This window comes from Peromyscus eremicus, chromosome 1 (assembly GCF_949786415.1).
Source record: "Peromyscus eremicus chromosome 1, PerEre_H2_v1, whole genome shotgun sequence".
NCBI lineage: Eukaryota > Metazoa > Chordata > Mammalia > Rodentia > Cricetidae > Peromyscus > Peromyscus eremicus.
Genome location: NC_081416.1, coordinates 28,054,990 through 28,072,762, shown reverse-complemented (window position 1 = coordinate 28,072,762; position 17,773 = coordinate 28,054,990). Strand labels below are relative to the sequence as shown.

General features: G+C 42.1%; 1 protein-coding gene across 1 annotated transcript in view; it reads right to left on the bottom strand.

Annotated features, from left to right (window-relative positions):
* Positions 1-4,678: 4,678 nt before the first annotated feature.
* Lipa (lipase A, lysosomal acid type) overlaps positions 4,679-17,773 on the bottom strand; it is a 32,900-nt gene continuing 19,805 nt past the window's right edge. The window contains exons 7-11 of the mRNA XM_059258849.1: positions 14,118-14,264; positions 12,876-12,947; positions 7,415-7,486; positions 6,340-6,587; positions 4,679-5,108 (exon numbers count right to left, since the gene is read on the bottom strand). Coding sequence (XP_059114832.1) covers positions 6,354-6,587; positions 7,415-7,486; positions 12,876-12,947; positions 14,118-14,264 — 525 coding nt within the window. The 3' untranslated portion in view covers positions 4,679-5,108; positions 6,340-6,353. The remainder of the gene's footprint in view (positions 5,109-6,339; positions 6,588-7,414; positions 7,487-12,875; positions 12,948-14,117; positions 14,265-17,773) is intronic.

Here is a 17,773-nt window from a genome sequence, read left to right as displayed (position 1 = left end):
TTTCAGTGGTTCTGTTGTCTGCCATTATTGGTCTCCACGTGCTTATGGCATCAAACCCTGTGAAGCAAAACCGGGGAGCCAGGCCTTCAGAATGCCCTGTCCCCATCCATGCCACTGCACCTCAAGGCATGCCAAAGAACAGCTGTCCTCCTGCAGTTCCTGAGTATGGAGCGCACAGGACAGATATTTGTGTCCAATGTAGAGATACGACTATCTCAAGGAGTCTCTTGGTTAAAGTCTTCACAGCCTGATGCCAAAGAAAGAGGCATAATATAACAGATGACTAAACAGAACTTAATGAACCAGAACAAAATTGAGTCTTGTATGGCATTTGCTAAAGTGGAGACTTCTCTTAAATTTGCTGGGCATACACCTTCTGTAATTTCTGCAAACCCAAGAATGTAATAGTTTCTAAGTGAGTAGATCTTTTAGAGTAAGGATCCTAGGACCTATTCACACAAAGCCAAGAACCTCCCTTCCCAGTTGCTCACTCTTTCTAGCTTGCACTTGTTCTCTCTCTCTCTCTCTCTCTCTCTCTCTCTCTCTCTCTCTCTCTCTCTCTCTCTTTCTCTCTCTCTCTCTCCCTTCCTCCCTTCCCCTCTCTCCCTCCCTCCCCCTCCCTCCCTCCCCCCTTCTCTCTTTCATCTACCACTCCCCCCATATCCATGTGAACTAAAGTGGAACTGGAGCCTAATACACACCAGACACTCACTTTGTCACTAACCTCCAACTCCCCCCATCCTAACCATAGTATTCTGTATGTAAAGAATGTTCAGAAGATACTGCATGTCCATTTTAGAAGATATCAACTCAAATTTGAAGATAAAAATAGGCAAATAGGCTTCTATATTTCTGTATTTATTAATTTTTATGTATTTATTGTGGAACACTAGTAGATGCAGTTTGGGTCTGATATTCAGGGACATTTGCCCACATGAGTGAGTGTTTTGTGATTTCTCACCATATCAGGACTTTGGCCACACTATATCTTGTACTTTTCCATTTGATTTAGACTTCCTCTTTATCATTTTCATCCTGGCCAGAGTCCCCTAACAGCCTTCAAAGACAAGAATCCTTTCTCCTCCAGTTATTCTCAGAGTCTGAACATAATTAACTCAGTCTCAACTATTATTTGGTACCAACTCACCAAAAGTCTTTGGGGAGTCCCACCAAGAGAGCATGTGGCTAGGCAAAGCCTGATGCTAACAATATGTTCTTTTCCAATGAGTTTGGTGGTTTCTTTTCTTTCCCGAGTGGGACAATTTGGACAGCTATCTGACTGAAACAGCTCTCCTTCGATATCAGAGATTAGCAGCAGGACCCAAAGAGGTGGGGTGACCTCAAAGATCAAAATATGACCTCACATTTCGAAGATGAAAGATTGAAAGATTCAGTCTCAGATAGGTCAAGAGTAGCTAGGGCTAAAGAGGAAGTTACAGCTGAATCAAGAGTTAGATTCAGCCAGTTCTTAGCCAGGGTGGCTCTCAGAAGGAGTATTGAATCTGCTTTTATGTAGTAATTTTCAAAAGATTCTGGGACCACTAATTAACCTTGATAAACAATAGACAATAGTAGATGTTGATGAAGAAGCAGGGGATGTTAGCTCTCCAGGCATGCCACCCCCCTGCTCCAGAGCTCTCTTGATGCCCCTGACAACCCAGATACTGATGCATATGGTTTTGATTTATCTTGTGGTGTGTAAGTCAGTAGTGTCCATGCTGTTGGGACTGTTATCGGCCGCTCTGAAGCAGTCAGACATATACAGTTGTTCCTAGTCAAAAAGGCATACTAAGCCTGTAAAGAGAGAAAATGTCACTAGCCCTGTACTCCTCCCTGATCAAATAGGTTGCCACAGTGATCAAAGCTTTAGGAGAAGGCTTAAGAACTCCAGAACACATAGCTTAAACCATGCCAAGTCCATTCTTATAGTGAAACTGACACAAAAGGTTTCATTTGGCTAGTTCGGAAATAGACTTGAAATCTGAACCAAGCACAATACAACAAATACTGCTGAATGATGACTGACAATTTTTCATCAGAATACTCCCTTAAACTGCCTTCCATGCATCACAGAAAATCAGAGTGGCTTCTAGTCTTAAAAATCTATAAATTACATATTGTATAAAATATATTAAAGAATAAATGATAGGGGCTGGAGAGATGGCTCAGCATTTAAGGGCTCGAAGAGAAGCCCTATTCAGACTGAGATCAGCCATCTGCACTCACATGCCCACTTACAACTGCTGGCAGCTCTGGTTTCAGAGTATCTGATGCCCTCTTCTGGCTTCCTAGGGCACTAAGTATATGCAACGCACTTACATACATGCAAGCAAAACACTCAGACACAAAATACAAACAAATCTTTTTTTTAATGACAAAATATCCAATTACTGTCTATTTTAAATGTCTTCATTTATCAATCAACATCTTTACTGGTCACAAACACATATAAATAATCATTGTTTGACAACGAAATCAATAAATGCTGGTACTTAAGGGTGTGAGACTTCAGTTAAAGCCTTTTCTACTGCCTATCTACCCAATTTTCAGGTCAAATTTGGGGGGTCAGCTACTCCTTGAGGACATTTTCAGATGTTATTCATTATACAAAAACTAATCATTATCCTGGCTAGAACTTACCACAGCCACACTCCACCCATTATCCAATTGCCAACTGGCTCAAGAAGCCCCCTAAGAGGACCATCCAGAGAAAGCTTTCTCAAAAGCTGTTGTGGGAGCTGAGTTTGGTGATGAAAACTTGTAGTCTCAGCATTCAGATGGGGAGGCAGGAGAATTGCAAGTTCCAGGCCAGCCCGGGAATAATAGTGAGATTCTCAAAACAAAACAAAACCACCAAGGGAGGCTGGCAAGATTTACAAGCAAAGTCAAGAGCGTCCTCTGGTGGGGATGAAAAAATAGTGATTTATTTTCTCCCCCTTCATTCTCCATTTACTTCCCCCACAAGACTACATCTTAGAGAAGGGTCACAAATAGACAGGTGATAGATAATACAGTTGATCTCAGCCAAAAGGCGACAGGGCAATAATCCCAAGGAGGCTGAATATTAACTTCTCCTCTCCATAGGCTGCAGGCTTGTAGAGATCTTTACATTGTCAACATAGGACTTGGTAAAGCCAGTTGAAAAGCCCCAGGGAGGCCTCACCAAACTGTCAGAGGGCTTCTAGGAGCAGCAGGCTCAACTCAGAGATACCAAGACAAACTAAGTATACCACAAAGCTGGGTGGGAGCACAGCTCAGTAGTGGAGTCCTTGCCTAGAACACACAAAGGAGATCCCTAGCCCTGTGGGGGGTGGGTGGGGAGTCGGGGCAACAGAGGCTTATGCGTCCCGGACAAGAGACCACAAATGGAAGCAAACAGGCAGAGAAAGCCAGTGTGACAAGAGCAGCCGAGTGGTGTCTGCACTGTCAGACTAGCCCACCCACTTCTCTTTAGTTCCCAGTGCAGTCTGAAAAGAAGACAGAGAGTGGACAGGTAGAAAGTAGGGCGTGCACCACCGTTCATCCTGCCATCTGGCGGCCGTATGGAGGAACTGGGTTAACCACACCCTCTCAAGGACACCTGGGAGGCCCTTTACCAACAGCCACAGCTGGAAAGACCAAGTAAGTCACTTATGGCCCTCCCTAGAACAGTCTCCAACTTCTGGGGGAATCAACAGCTAGCAATTCCAACTCACTGCCCCTTTCTTTCAGCTCTGTATTTTGTTGGCAAAACCCGTTTGCCTTGGTCAAAGGAGAAAGAATGGCTCCTAAAGGGAACCTGTGGCCAGGGAGGAGGGTGACTCGGCAGGAGTCACAGGTGGCCAGGGAGGAGGGTGACTCAGCAGGAGGCACATGTGGCCAGGGAGGAGGGTGACTCAGCAGGAGGCACACCCATTGCTTTGACTACTTCAGTCCTTTCCGAGGCTGTGAGGAAAAACCACCCAGAGGTTGTGCCAGTCTTTGGACCTACCTAGGTATCACTTGTTCTAAGCATGTATCCATCTTGTCAGTCCCCACATAGTTACTATAATGAAGACTCCATCGGACTCTGCAAATGAAGACTCCATTGGAGCATGCCAAGATGAATGGTGGTGTGTACTCTGTACTTAAGTGCGTAGGAGTTTGAGCCCTCTGATCTGTTTTGCCTGCTTTGTTTTTTTGTAGGCACTCAGGCATGAACTCTCTCTGTCACCTTCATTTGTCTCATTTGTTCAAAGAAGGAGGTGACTGACAGGCAGCCCAAAATTCTGCCTACAACTAGCCACTGCCTGGGGAAGGGCTTCATTACTGCCTGGTCTGAATTCAGAGCCTTGCTAGCATGGACTGCACAACCAGCCCCAGCCCTCTTTTGGCCCAGGATCCCTTTCTCACCCCCAAATTATTCATGGACTATATTAGTGAAGTTTCCAAGGAGGGGAATGAGAGCAGAGGACAAGTCCTGAGTCCTGCCAAAAATAATCAAGCATAGACTAGCCATTTAAAAAGCAAATACCGCCGGGCGGTGGTGGCGCACGCCTTTAATCCCAGTACTCGGGAGGCAGAGCCAGGTGGATCTCTGTGAGTTCGAGGCCAGCCTGGACTACCAATTGAGTTCCAGGAAAGGCGCAAAGCTACACAGAGAAACTCTGTCTCGAAAAACCAAAAAAAAAAAAAAAAAAAAGCAAATACCGCCACACAATTGTTCAGGCCTGTGAGGCTGAGATTTATTGAAAAATTTAAGTATGAACCTTTAAAATGTTACAAACTTGTATCATTCCGCCTGCATGTATGGACCAACATCAAGGAATATTGCTGCATCTAAGTTAACTAGGTCAGAAAACTTATCAAGCAGCTCTTCGGCTGACAATAGACTCATCAGTGCAGGTGAAGGGGACAGATGTGGGCTTCCTGCACACAAGATTGCGCATACAACACTGGTTTTCAAGATAGAATTCCTGAGTTGAACTTTGAACTGAAAACACTCAGTTCATTAGCGTGAAAATGAGGCAGGACACTTGTCACAGGCAGCCAGCCTTGGCTTCATGCAGGCACCATCATTGCAGCCACATTCACTTCTGGAAGATCAGTGGTTTGTCCCTTCACAGGATGCTTCTTCACAGAAAAGTGACCTGACGGGCAACCACATAAGAACACACACAGTTGAGTGTATCGATCTTCAAAGTATTTACAACAGTTTTTTTTTTTTTTTTTTTTTTAAATCAGTGCAATCTGCTTTTCAAGATTCTTGGCTTTTTTTTTTTTTTTTGGCTTGGCTTGGCTTGGCTTGGCTTGGCTTGGCTTGGCTTGGCTTGGCAAGGAAAAGTCTGAATATTTGTTAAAAACTTGTTATTGAGGTTTGATAAAATTGAAATGAGAATATTTATTCCTGGCAAGTCTGGGATAACAGTGGATTTGACCAGGTAGTTAGCACATAAAAACATGAAAAATGTTGTTTAGACAGGTAAACACAGGATACATTGGACTGGAGAACATCTAAGGCAAGGAGATGAGAATTGAGTACTTTAGTTTTTTCTTTTTTTTTTTTTTTTTTCCTCTGTCTTTGGTTTTTTGAGATAAAGTCCCACTCTCTAGATAAGCCCTAAATCTAGCAGCAGTCTTCCTGTCTCAGTCTCCCAGAACAAGGTATTTTTCATACTGTGTTCAAATGAGAGACAGGTTTATTTTTGCTAACAAACGACAGCTTGAAGTGTCTTCTGTGTGCTCCCTTGTGTTAGGTGGGAATAGAAAGGTAATCGAGCAGCTTTCAAATTACAGAGGGGTTGGCAAGAAAGCTCTATGGGTAAAGTGCTTGTTCCACAAGCATGAGAACCTGAGTTTATATCCGTAGAATCAATGTAAAAATGCTGGGTGGCACATCATGTACCTCTTACCCCAGCATTGATGAGAGTGAAGTTGGAGACAGGCAGGTTCTGGAGGCTCATTGGCCAGCCAGTCTAGCTGAAATGGCTTGCTCCAGGTTCAGCAAGAGACCCTGCCTCAAAAAATAAGATGAATAGTGTCTGAGGAAGACAACCTCCACACAAGGCAGGTCTGGCCCGTGCACAGCACATACATATGCATGTATAAGTGGCACACATACACCAAAAACAATTGTAAAAAAGTAACAGAATAATTCCAATGACGTTTTCACATATCTCCCATACTTTTTAAAGACAAGCATTGCTGGTTGTTAATCATAATAAAATTAGACAACTAGCTTGCTTCTTACTAACTAGAGAGCACTGGACATCTTCAAAGTCATCATTTGCTTGCATATTAAAAAAAAAAGATCTAGGCAAGGAAAACAGCATTTTACAGATATTAAGCAAACATCTTTGTGCCCTATTAAAGGGTACATACCTCAAGTCTGGCTTTCACTGGTATTTCCTCAATAGACTGACTATTTCATTATACATCCTCCAGGGGGCATCCAAACCCCAGAGAAAATCCAGATGTTCCCACTCAGGAATGTGCTTGTGGTACACCAAGTTGGGGATCTGAGTCAGTAAGATGTTGATATCACTGGTGTCTGCCAGCCAGTCTCGGTCCCCGCTCCACAAAGCAGTGGGTATAGACATATCTCTCAAGTCATACAGAGGGGGGTAACTCTGCAAGAAAAAAAGATTCATAGAAACCTTTGTAATTGTTCTTGTTATAGTTTTATAAATGTTATAGTTTTATAAATAATAAATGCAATCTCCACTGAAAAACAAATGTCTAGTAAGTCTGATCTGAAATTAAAACAAATAAACAGACAAAACCCACACATTTTGAGAATCACTTTCCTGTTTTTCAGGCAGTCATGACAAGGAAAGAATTGGAGCTGTGGACATGTTCCCCTCGGCCACACTGTAGGGACCATTTAATCCTCATTGATCACCATGGTTATCCCTAGATGTGGACACAAGGACCCAACTGAGCAGGAAGGAGCTCTGTGTTCAGATCTTCCTACATTCTCCCCCTGAATGTGAGAAAAGCCGCACAAACCCTCCATGGCGCAATTTTCTAAACTTTAAATCACCAACACAAAGGGCTACTTCGGGAACTAAGAAAAACAGAAAGATTTTCATACTGCAGGGAACTCGGTGCTCAAACATGGGAATTTTATTTGCACAGAGAAGAGGCTTAAGTCCTGTAATATGTCTGAGGTCTCACCTCCAGCAAGCTGCCAACAGCCCAGGGCGTCATGGTTCTAAAGTGTATGCTTATGACCCTACCGAATCCCAGTGGTCCCTTATCTACAGCGAGAGAGGATGGGAACAGGAGACCTGCACCATTCCACTACTGACAGATCTGGAAAAACCTGAGTGGACTGAGAGAAAACACCTTGCCTAGCCAATTCTGCTGACAACATTCCCCTGGATTTCCAAGTTCTGGAAATCCAGGCTGGCTTCTTTAGTAAGTATTCAAAGCTCATTTTAATTAAAAGTTTTACCTGGTTATAATGAAAATAATTCTTGTCACTGCTTCCCCAGTCATAAGCTTGAAACTTCTGGTGTTTAACAACCTAAAAACAATAAAATTTGGAGGAAAAAAAAAGTTAGCAGACACTGAAGTTTGAGATAATATCACAGGTTGCTAGAGTCAGTTAGATCTTCAGAAATCAAGTTATACCCAAATCCAGGTTTATTTATCATTTCCAAATTTTATATATATATATATATATATATATATATATATATATATATATATATATATATATGTGAATGAATAGATATAAATTTTGGTGGGGGAATTGAAACAGGGTTTCTCTGTCTCAACCCTGGCTGTCCTGGGACTCACTCTGTAGACTAGGTTGGCCTGGAGCTCATAGAGATCCACCTGCCTCTGCCTCCTGAGTGTTGGGATTAAAGGCATGTACCACCACACCTGGCTCCAAATCATTATTTGAAATAATATTAAAACAGTGCTCTGGTTTCCTTTCCTCCATGACTGAATTTCCAACTGGATAGTTGGGAAAACAGCTATGACCTGAAGGGTTACCCCCATGAGATGAACTTTATCTGTATGGACGTTTTACACTAAAATTTGCTCCTTAGGCTTTCTCAAAGAGGTAGTGATTTTAGTTGGAGATGTACATGCATAATGATATTTCAGACTGTGATCAGCTACTGTATGTACAACAGTGGTCCGATAAGGCTGTATCACTAAATGACATTATAACTATCACAGTTTGTGTTCAGTATACTCTATGATGTTCAAACAATAAGGACATTGCTTAGTGAAATGTTACCCAAAATGTATACCTCTCCTTAAGAAATGCCTGACTATACAAACATAAGGTTGTGTTTTTGTCTATCCTACTTATCTATATGTATTATTTGTTTAGATTTTGAGAGAGTATACATGTGTACACTGTGTGTGTGTGTGTGTGTGTGTTACACACACTTGCACATGTATGGAGGCCAGAGGTTGATTTTGGGTATTTTCATCAGTCTCTCTCTCAATCCTGCTTTTTGACACAGGATCTCTCTGAGCCTGTAGCTCACTGATTGGCTAGGCTGGCTGGCCAGTGAGCCCCAGAAATTTTTCCTGTCTCCTCATCCCTAGCACTTGGATTACAGGCATCTGCCACAGCACCCTGACATCAAATTCAGATCCTCAGGCTTGTATGCAAACATGTTTGCCAACTGAGTCATCCTCCCAACCCCATTTGTTCATGATTTAATGACTTATTAACTGAACATTTTTCTTCAGACCTGGTACACAGCACTAAATCTTTCTGTACGCCAGCACAATTATAACTAGTGATACTATCACTATGAAACGATAAGAGTATAATATGAAGATATCAACAAAAATTCATTTATTTGTGAAATGTCAAACAATACAAGTTCATATTTCCCTTAAGTGCCCAAATTTAAATGGATTAAACCCAAAATTGTCAAGTCAAGAGAACTGTAAATTGTTCATTTTGGCCACATGATGGGACCTGGCTAAAAAAAATCAAACAAACAAACAAACAAAACCAGACATCCTTTGTCAGAAATGTTCTTGATAGCTGTAAAGTTTCAGTTCACATCAACTACATCATAACATATTTCTTTTTGATAGGATAAAATCAGTGTGAGATTAGAGAATTGCCACTAGACACGTTTAGCATCCATTTTTGCCATTGCAGGTGTCAGGTGTTAAAATACTTGTGACATACTCAGCAAAATACAGACAGACTTACAGCTCCCGTGACTGCATCCACTTCTACCTCTAACTGCAAGAGCTAATGCCCCAATGCAGTCTGTACTGCCACAGTATGCAGGTTTTCGTTTTCCACACTCTCACATGTCACAGGTGTGTACAAAGCACCAGGTGAGTAGGAAATAGCTTCTAGCTCAGCCTGAGTTTAGTGTGCTCAGTGTCACTTGGGACTTCAAGCTACCAGCACTTTTTTAAAAACTTAATCAAATGTACATTTTTTTTCAACAAGTTTCAAATAGTAGATGGCATCGGAATGATCTAAGGTAGTTATTAATATGCAGATCCTAGGAACACATTCAGAATTCAGATCCTGGATGGATGTGGGACAGGCCCAGAAATCTATTTTATCAGCATCCTCAGTAGTGTGGCTAACACTGTAAAGCTAGGTGAGGACAGGCCTCTTCCAAGAAGAATAAGTACCCAGGCTCTGGTCAGCGGTCGGGAGGGGAGAGACAAGAATAGGTGGGACTTGGTTATAAGCTTGTCAGATTTGGCTTGGAAGTTGCTATGGTCAACTTTGATTGTCAATTTGATGAAATTTGGAATCAACTAAGAGAAACCTCTAGACATGTCTGTGTCTAGGAGGGTGTTTCCAGGAAGGTGTATCTGAGGAGGATGGGAGATCTACTCTGCATGGGTGGCATTCCATGGACGGGACTAAATGAAGAGGAAAATGAGCCAAGCACCCGCATCATTTCCTGAGGTCATTGGACAAGTACCAAGGCCATCTCAAGAGCCCAGGAGGAGAGCAGTAACAAGAAAACACCAGGCAACGGCAGGACAAAGTACCTCCTGTATTAACAGAGGGACACCGCAGTGAGCAGAAGGGCAAAGGGCACAGTGCCCTCTCCACTGAGTCATGGGTTTGGAAAATGCTGAAACCAAAGGTCAGCTTGGCCAGAGAGCAATGTTATGGCTCTCAGCCTACAGTCTCTAACCCTGGCCAGCTGCTTAAAGGGGCAGATGAAGAAAGGGGCTGGAATTGGAGCAGATGTCGGGGTTACAGCCAATCCAGCTGCTCTCTTCCAAACCCAGTGCCCGGTGGGGGCCATTGAACACTGAAGACGAAGGAAGACCTTACTGTGATGACGACATAGCATGGTCTCAGGGCAGCCACAATTTCAGTGTGGCCAGGGGCCCCTGAGAGGCCAGGCAGAGTGGTTACTTGTGAACTGCTGAAGCATAGGGCATACCACACATCGGCTGCTGGTGGCCACTACGCTGACAAGTAGCTCACTATCTGCCTTCACAGTGCCTCAGCCAGCCGGCAGACATCTTTGGGAATGCATTGATTTCTGAGGTGACAGAAATGAGGCCCTTTTGAGACATGTCCAAATAGAGAAGTAAAATGTTCACACGTGTCGGGGGGTTAGTATGAGAACATAGGAAGAAAACAAATGATGATATAAGAAAATATGATTTATTTTGAGAGTAACAAGGACCTGAAAGAAGGGCATTGGTGAATTTGAGAGCCTCCCAAGGTCTAAAGCATCTCGTTTAAATGGTAAATGTGTGCTGCAATCATGGCATGGACGTCTTGCATTCTGGGGACCCCTCTTCTAAAGAAGCCACACAAAACTCTGTCACCTGACATTTCGCTTTCCTGACGCAACAGTAACCTAAGAGGTGGCTCCTTAAAGAGATGCCTAGAGAGGGCAGTTCATGTCAGCCAGTGTCTCAGACCACACTTCTTCAGATAGGGCTCTGAGGCAAGAAAGGAGGTCAGCGTGGCACCCCCAGGGACGTGCACACTTGGCTAGTAGTAGAAGCTGATGGATAGGTTTTCTAAAAATAAAGATCCTTCTGAATAAAAGGGACTGAACTACTGATAAATATGATAAGGATAATCTCAAAATCATTATGTTGAGAAAAACAGCCAGATAAAACTAAACAAATACATAACACTGTACACCTCTACTCATATGAACTCCAGAAAAGGCAGATCAGACTGCAGTGAAAGAAAGCAGATCAGTTGCTGTGGGGAAAGGATTTACCTAGGAACATGAGGGGACTGTTGGAGGTGGCAAGCATGTTTCCTATCATATTTGAGGCAATGGCATTACAGCTTATGCCAAAATGTATCAAGTTGTACAATGTAAATAGCACTGTCATGTATATCGTAATAAAAATGCAAAAATAAAAACCCAAAGTACAAATTCTCCAGTGCAAATGAATTAGAACCTCTGTGGACACAGGAATCTGTTTTCTGTTTTTTAAAGTTTTTATTTATGTTTCTTTTGTATACATGATGGAGGGAGAATATGCACTTGTGAAGAACAGAGGACAACTTTTTGGGAAGCTGGTCCTCTCCTTCTACCTGTATGTGAGTTCTGGGGTTGATTACAAGTTGCCTGGCTTCCAAAGCAAGCATTTTATCTGAGCCATCTTGGTGACCCATAGGTTTTATTTTATTTTTTAAAATACTTTGCTTATTTCAGTTTATTTATGTATGGTGTGTGTGTGTTTGTGTGTGTGCTCGTATGTGCTCGCACATGCATGCACAGTATACATACAGAGGTCAGAGGACAACTTGGAATACATTCTGTCCTTGGACCTTGTAGGTGCCAGGGATCAAACTCAGGTCATCAGCCTTGGCAGCAAGTGCCTTTATCCACTGAGCCATCTCCTAGCCCCATACTCTTCATTATTAAAGTCAGTGTACATCCCACGTCTTATTTTTATTTGAAAGAATGCTTTATTAAAAGGTGTAACCCTTGAGGAATGAAGTGTTTCTGGTGCAAGTGTGTCTGCCCGGTACTCAGAAGCTGCTATCTAAGGCACCTTTAGAGCATCTTGGTTTGAAGCTTAAACAGCAAAGTATTTCACACCTGGGATGAGGTTAGCTGGAAAAGACCATTCTCAAAACTATGCTCTAAGGTAGAAGTAAGTCCTCCCTTATTGTCAAGTGGGAAAAGGGGAGCCAGTTGTAAAGCCATTGGTAGGAGAAAAAAAGTAGTCCCCCCTTCTTTTAGAAATGATTCTGCCTAGAACTGCTTCTTTCTGAAATGATTCAGCAAGAGACATCAAGTAAATACAGAGACATTTCCTACCTCAAATGTGTACTTACTATCTGTGTAGGATCATTAGAATAATTTTATTTCCATTTTAAGATACTTTTCTTTTTGATCCATATGTGAACTCTAAATGCTCTCCCACTGACATACACTGCTTATGTGATAAAATGATCAAAATTCGATTTTAAACTTAGTGACTCCCATTATTATACATGATCGCTTTGGCTCTGGTTTATCTACTGATGTTCCAGGCACGATGTGTTCGTGGGTTAGTGCTGAAATGACAGCTTCTACCTCTGGAGAATCATATTTTATCAAACATGAAGTAAAGTAAATCTGGTACACAATAAAAAAAAATCGGGAGGAAAAAGGAAAGGGGCATAGGAAAGGAATATATAATCTGGGGTGGAAATAAAGGAGAAAGAAGTGAGGGAGAGAAGAGAGCAAACCTGTGCCTGACCACTGTCAAGTGAGCCCACGCCCAACAGTGTGTATCACGAAGGATAACTAAAGTGCCCCAACTTAGTGACAAGCACCCTGGACTGTAGGAAGGAAACAGATGCGTTGTTTTGTTTTTGTTTGGGAAAGGCGTGCAGAGGACTGCTCTGGGAATCCATGGCTTGTCCAGTACCAGCTTTACTCAACACAGACTTTATGCGTGCCCATCTGTATCCCTGGCGTGCTTACCTGGCCCCAGTGTAGTACGTTTTGCACAGACGTTCCTGCAGGACAGTGTGTTGTATACACTTCCACTCTAGACTGAAAGATGAGTGTGAAGAGTTAGAGAATGAAAACAGTGTTAAGCTGATATGCACTAACACATTTTCCTCTTCAAAAGATAAAATAATACTAATCTATATATAGTCTTTCAGAATATTAATCTCTCAGAGGTCAGAATACATCTGACTGCAAATACAGGCAATAAAAATACACACACCTGCAGAGTGCAGAAAAGGCAACAGAGAAGTAAATAACTAAGGGGTACAGGCTGCAATCACAGGTCATTTTTATCTTCTTAATGCTTTCCTAAAGTTCCAAACTTTACAAACTTAAAGTCTTCCTTTAATCATTAGGAAGAAATAAAAATATCCCTTTAAAAAAGTCTCTACCACCTCCATGGCAGAATATTTTGTGGGGGGCAGGATCTGACTAGATAGCTCCAACTTGAACTTCAGGTCCTCCTGGCTTAGTCCCCCAAGTGCTTGGGTTCCAGACTGCACCACCACCCCTGCCTTTACTGCAGAATTTTAAAACCCTTTTCAGAATTCAACACTCTAAAATAGAAACACATTTAGAAACACAAGCATGTTGTAAGCCAGAGACTTACACTTTGTAACAAGCATAAAAACATACGTATAGACAAATATATGCTAACGTGTATGGTATATATCTCTGTATATATATGTATATGATGCTCCAGATTTAAACACACACAGTTGTTTTTTTTTTTTTTTTTAAAGAACACACTTCTAGAATAAATGCTATATAAATATTGTGCCTTGTGACCGATCCACACGTTAATGGTTTCTTTCCAGGTTCTGTGTAGGAAGCTGACAGGAATGACCTCGAAGGCAGCAGCAGACGGCACCACTTGCTAAAGTTCATTGTTGTCTTTCTTTTTGTTGTTGTTGTTTTTGTTTTGTTTGTTTGTTTGTTTCAAGACAGGGTTTCTCTGTGTAGCTTTGGTGCCTGTCCTGGATCTCGCTCTGTAGACCAAGCTGGCCTCGAACTCACAGAGATCCGCCTGGCTCTGCCTCCCGAGTGCTGGGATTAAAGTCGTGTACCACCACTGCCCCATGATTTTAATGTTGTGTTTCTTAAATGAAAGACTACAATGTCTGGGTCCAGGTCTGCATCTCTCATACAAATAAGCACATCTATAAATAATAACTGACAGCTGAGATCAAGTCTCGGTGTCAATGGACATACGGTGTTTAAATTCTTCTCATTGAAGCCACAGAAAAGAAAGAAGACATTTGTGCAAAGCTCCCTCATGATGACGTGGGTGCAAACGTGAGTACTCAGCCATTTCAGCACTGCGTTCTGGGGTAAAAACTGTCTGTGTCCAAACAAGTCCTGTAAAAGAAAAAGAAACCCAAGAATGGGTCAGCATGGCAGCCTGATGTACCAGCTTCAACATCCCTTTAGACATACAGACATACAAGATTCTCCACAAGGGGCCTCCAGAACACAACGGCAATCAACCAACATTCAAGCAGGGAACCTGTGAGATCTTTCTGGACTAAATCAGATGCACTTAGAGACATGTACTGAAGTTCCCAAAATGAAAAGATAGAGGCAGAAAGCTACGTAAGTTTATAGTAGACTATTATAAAGGGAGATGACCATGACCATTTGTTGAAGGGTTCTTCCCAGTTGTTTAGGCTCTAAGTATGTTTCTCTCTAATCCAATATTAGCTAAATCCAGGCCCCCTGCAGGCTGTTTACTATTTGTTTGTTTGTTTCAAAACAGGGTCTTGCTGGATAGCCTTGGCTGGCCTCAAACTCATGAGAATCCTGCTGCCTCAGTCTCTCGAAGGTCTGAGCCATCATGAACGATTATTGTTAATTTATTAAGAATATTTTTACGATAGTACACCACTTAATATTGACCATTTGAATCATTTTTAACTGCTCAGTTCAGTGGCAAGCACATTCATGTTTGTGCCATTATCCCTATGATCCATCTTCAGATTGATCATTTTGCACCTTGCACCTGCACCCATTAAACAATTACTCTGAACCCACTAGACAGTTAATTACTTCTCACTTCCCCTGCTCCCAGCACCACATGAGGTTCTGTAAGTTTTAGTGGAATACAGCCACAGTATCAGTTAAATGAATTATCCCTGGCTGCTTTGGTAGACAGGAATAGTCAACAGAAACCACTTGGCCCACAAGGCCAAATTCACTTGCTCTCTGGCTCTTTATAAAAGAAACTTACCAATTCTCAGTCTACATTGTCCTTAACCAATAGTCACTGAATCTGTGCTCCAGTAGAGCCAGGCCATCACTACATTCTCAAGGCAGATCTTCTTGTACTATGCAACAGGAGACAGGTCTACCTTATATGGAACTCAGATCTGTCCCTTTGCACTCTTGCTCACACCCACTCACGTGTTGTGAGCACACACCCACCATTCCAAGCAAGAATGGAAAACTCAAATATCTACAAAAGAAATGTTGTGGGTTGAGTTATGTCCCCTTAAAAGACAGACATTTATGTTTTAACTGTCAGGGTTTGAGACTGGCCTTATTCAGAGATTGGGTCTTTTCAGATGAGTCAAGTAATAGAGAAGTTGGACCTTCAAATGACATGATCAGTGTCCTTTTAAAGAGGGGAAATCTGGCCACAAAAAAAAAAAAAACAAAAAAAAAAAACCAGACATGTACACAGATAAAACAGCAACTAACAATGAAGGCAGAAACCAGGATGATGATTCTACAGCCAAAATGGTCAAAGGTCACCAGCACACCACCAGGAGGGACAAGACATGCAGCCCATTTGCCTTAGAACCTAGGAGCGGGGCCCAGGGAAGCTGTAAACACAAATGAATGAAGCTGCACATGCAGCCTGCTTCTCTGCCTCTGAGTGGATGACTGGGGAATATCAACAACTTGACAAAACTGAGTGTTCCTGCTGAGCTCAGCACTATAACTACTACTTGTTCCACTTGTTCTGGCTTATCACTAATCCACAGAACGGCGAAACGTAGCTTCCTCTTTCCTCCCTTTAAAAAATGTCAGTTATATGATCTGCTGTGTAAATATCACACTAGTTTAAATGGATAATATTGTATTCTAGTTTCTTCCAGAAAACTCGGCCATCCATAGACCGCCTGTGATCTCTGTCTGTCTTAGTTAGGGTTTCTCTTACTTTGATGAAATTCTATGGTCAAAGCAACTTGGGGAAGAAAGGGTTTATTTCAGCTTATAGTTCCACATCACAGTCCATTATCTAAGGAAGAGTCAGGGTAGGAACTCACACTGGGCAGGAACTGATACAGAAGCCATGACGAAGTGCGAGTCACTGGCTTGCTCCCTCATGGCCTGCTCAGTCTGCTTTCTTCCAGCATCCAGGACCACCTGTCCAGGGGTGGCACTACCTGCAATGGGATGTTCTCTCCTGCATCAATCACTAATTAAGAAAACACCTCCCAAAGCTGGCCTACATGCCAGTCCAGTAGAGGGAATCTCTCAGTTGGGGTTTGCTCTTCCCAAACGACTCTAGCCTGTGTCAAGCTGACACTAAAAACTAGGCAGCACACTGTCAGATCAATCTTCTGTCGGACAATGTCTCAAACCTGAAACCAGACATCAGGTCTGAATGATCTTTCCTGAACAGCCACACAAGAAGTAACTAAAAAGAACCAGGAAGTAAATTCCACATGGAGAAAAGGTCATGTGACATGGAAAGTGAGCCCATTCACAACTCTTGGCTTAGAGTGTCTACATAAATCACCGGACAATTGCACATACTTTTGAAGTTCTCTATTTAGCAGGATGATGTATCATTGGCTCACATCACAGGCTGAGGAAGGACAAAGTTGACCTGGTGCCTCAGAACTACCGACCCAAGTACTACTGTAGCAAACTCCACAGAAAACACATCAATGCATGTGATATACACAGATAAAGGAGAATTTGCCTTAAGTGTTTGTAGGCATGATCATATTGACTTCGATGGGTTTGTAAATTATACTTTTGTATTTTTTCAAAGGATTAGAGGGGGAACACATTACTTCCACAATAGGGACATGTATTTTTCACAGCAGCTTAATGCAACGGTTTTTATGACTATTTATTCGTTTGGTTTTTTTGTGTGTGTTGTCTGTTAGTTTTTGTTTTTACTTTCCCGGTGTGTGCCCGAAAGCACTCTAGTCTGAAACCATGATTCCCAAATGCCAGGCCCATAGTCTTCATTAGAAATCACAGAGAATGTTTTGTAAAAACACAGATCCCTGATCTCCACTCCAGATTTTACAGAACACCATTTCTAAAGTGGGATGGGGGAAGGTGTGGCATTTTTAGGTTTACAAAGCTAACTCATAAACTCTAAGGAACAAGCTAGATTTATAAAATGCATTCCTACAGCAACAACCACACTCTCCTGTATCCACTCTAGAGCTCCTTCCCCAAGCTAGATGTCTACCACAGCAGTCAACTATATTAGCAGGTCTTCATAATCAAAAACATCCTATGTTAATGAGGAAATCAATTAACAGGTGAGCTCTCCATGGGAGAAATGTTCAGTCTGCAGAACAATCTATAGAGTTGGATACCACCTGCATTGAAACAAAACAATATATTTCTCTTGGTGCATCTCTATGTGCATAAATACATTTGTGGGGTCTGTAGGACCTAGTATTCAGGAATTACTTGTAACTTCTGAAGTGTTTGCAATGCAGATCAATACTTCTATTAACAAGCCAGTCAAAACAAACTTTTATCAGCATGTTTGCTGGTGCCCTGAATTCCTACCACAAGAGTCTGACTAACTGTAGCTCTTTATAACCCCAAACTTACTGTGTCACAGTTACAAAGACAATGAAGTATAACAACATTATAGTCCTTCTACCTCGTTA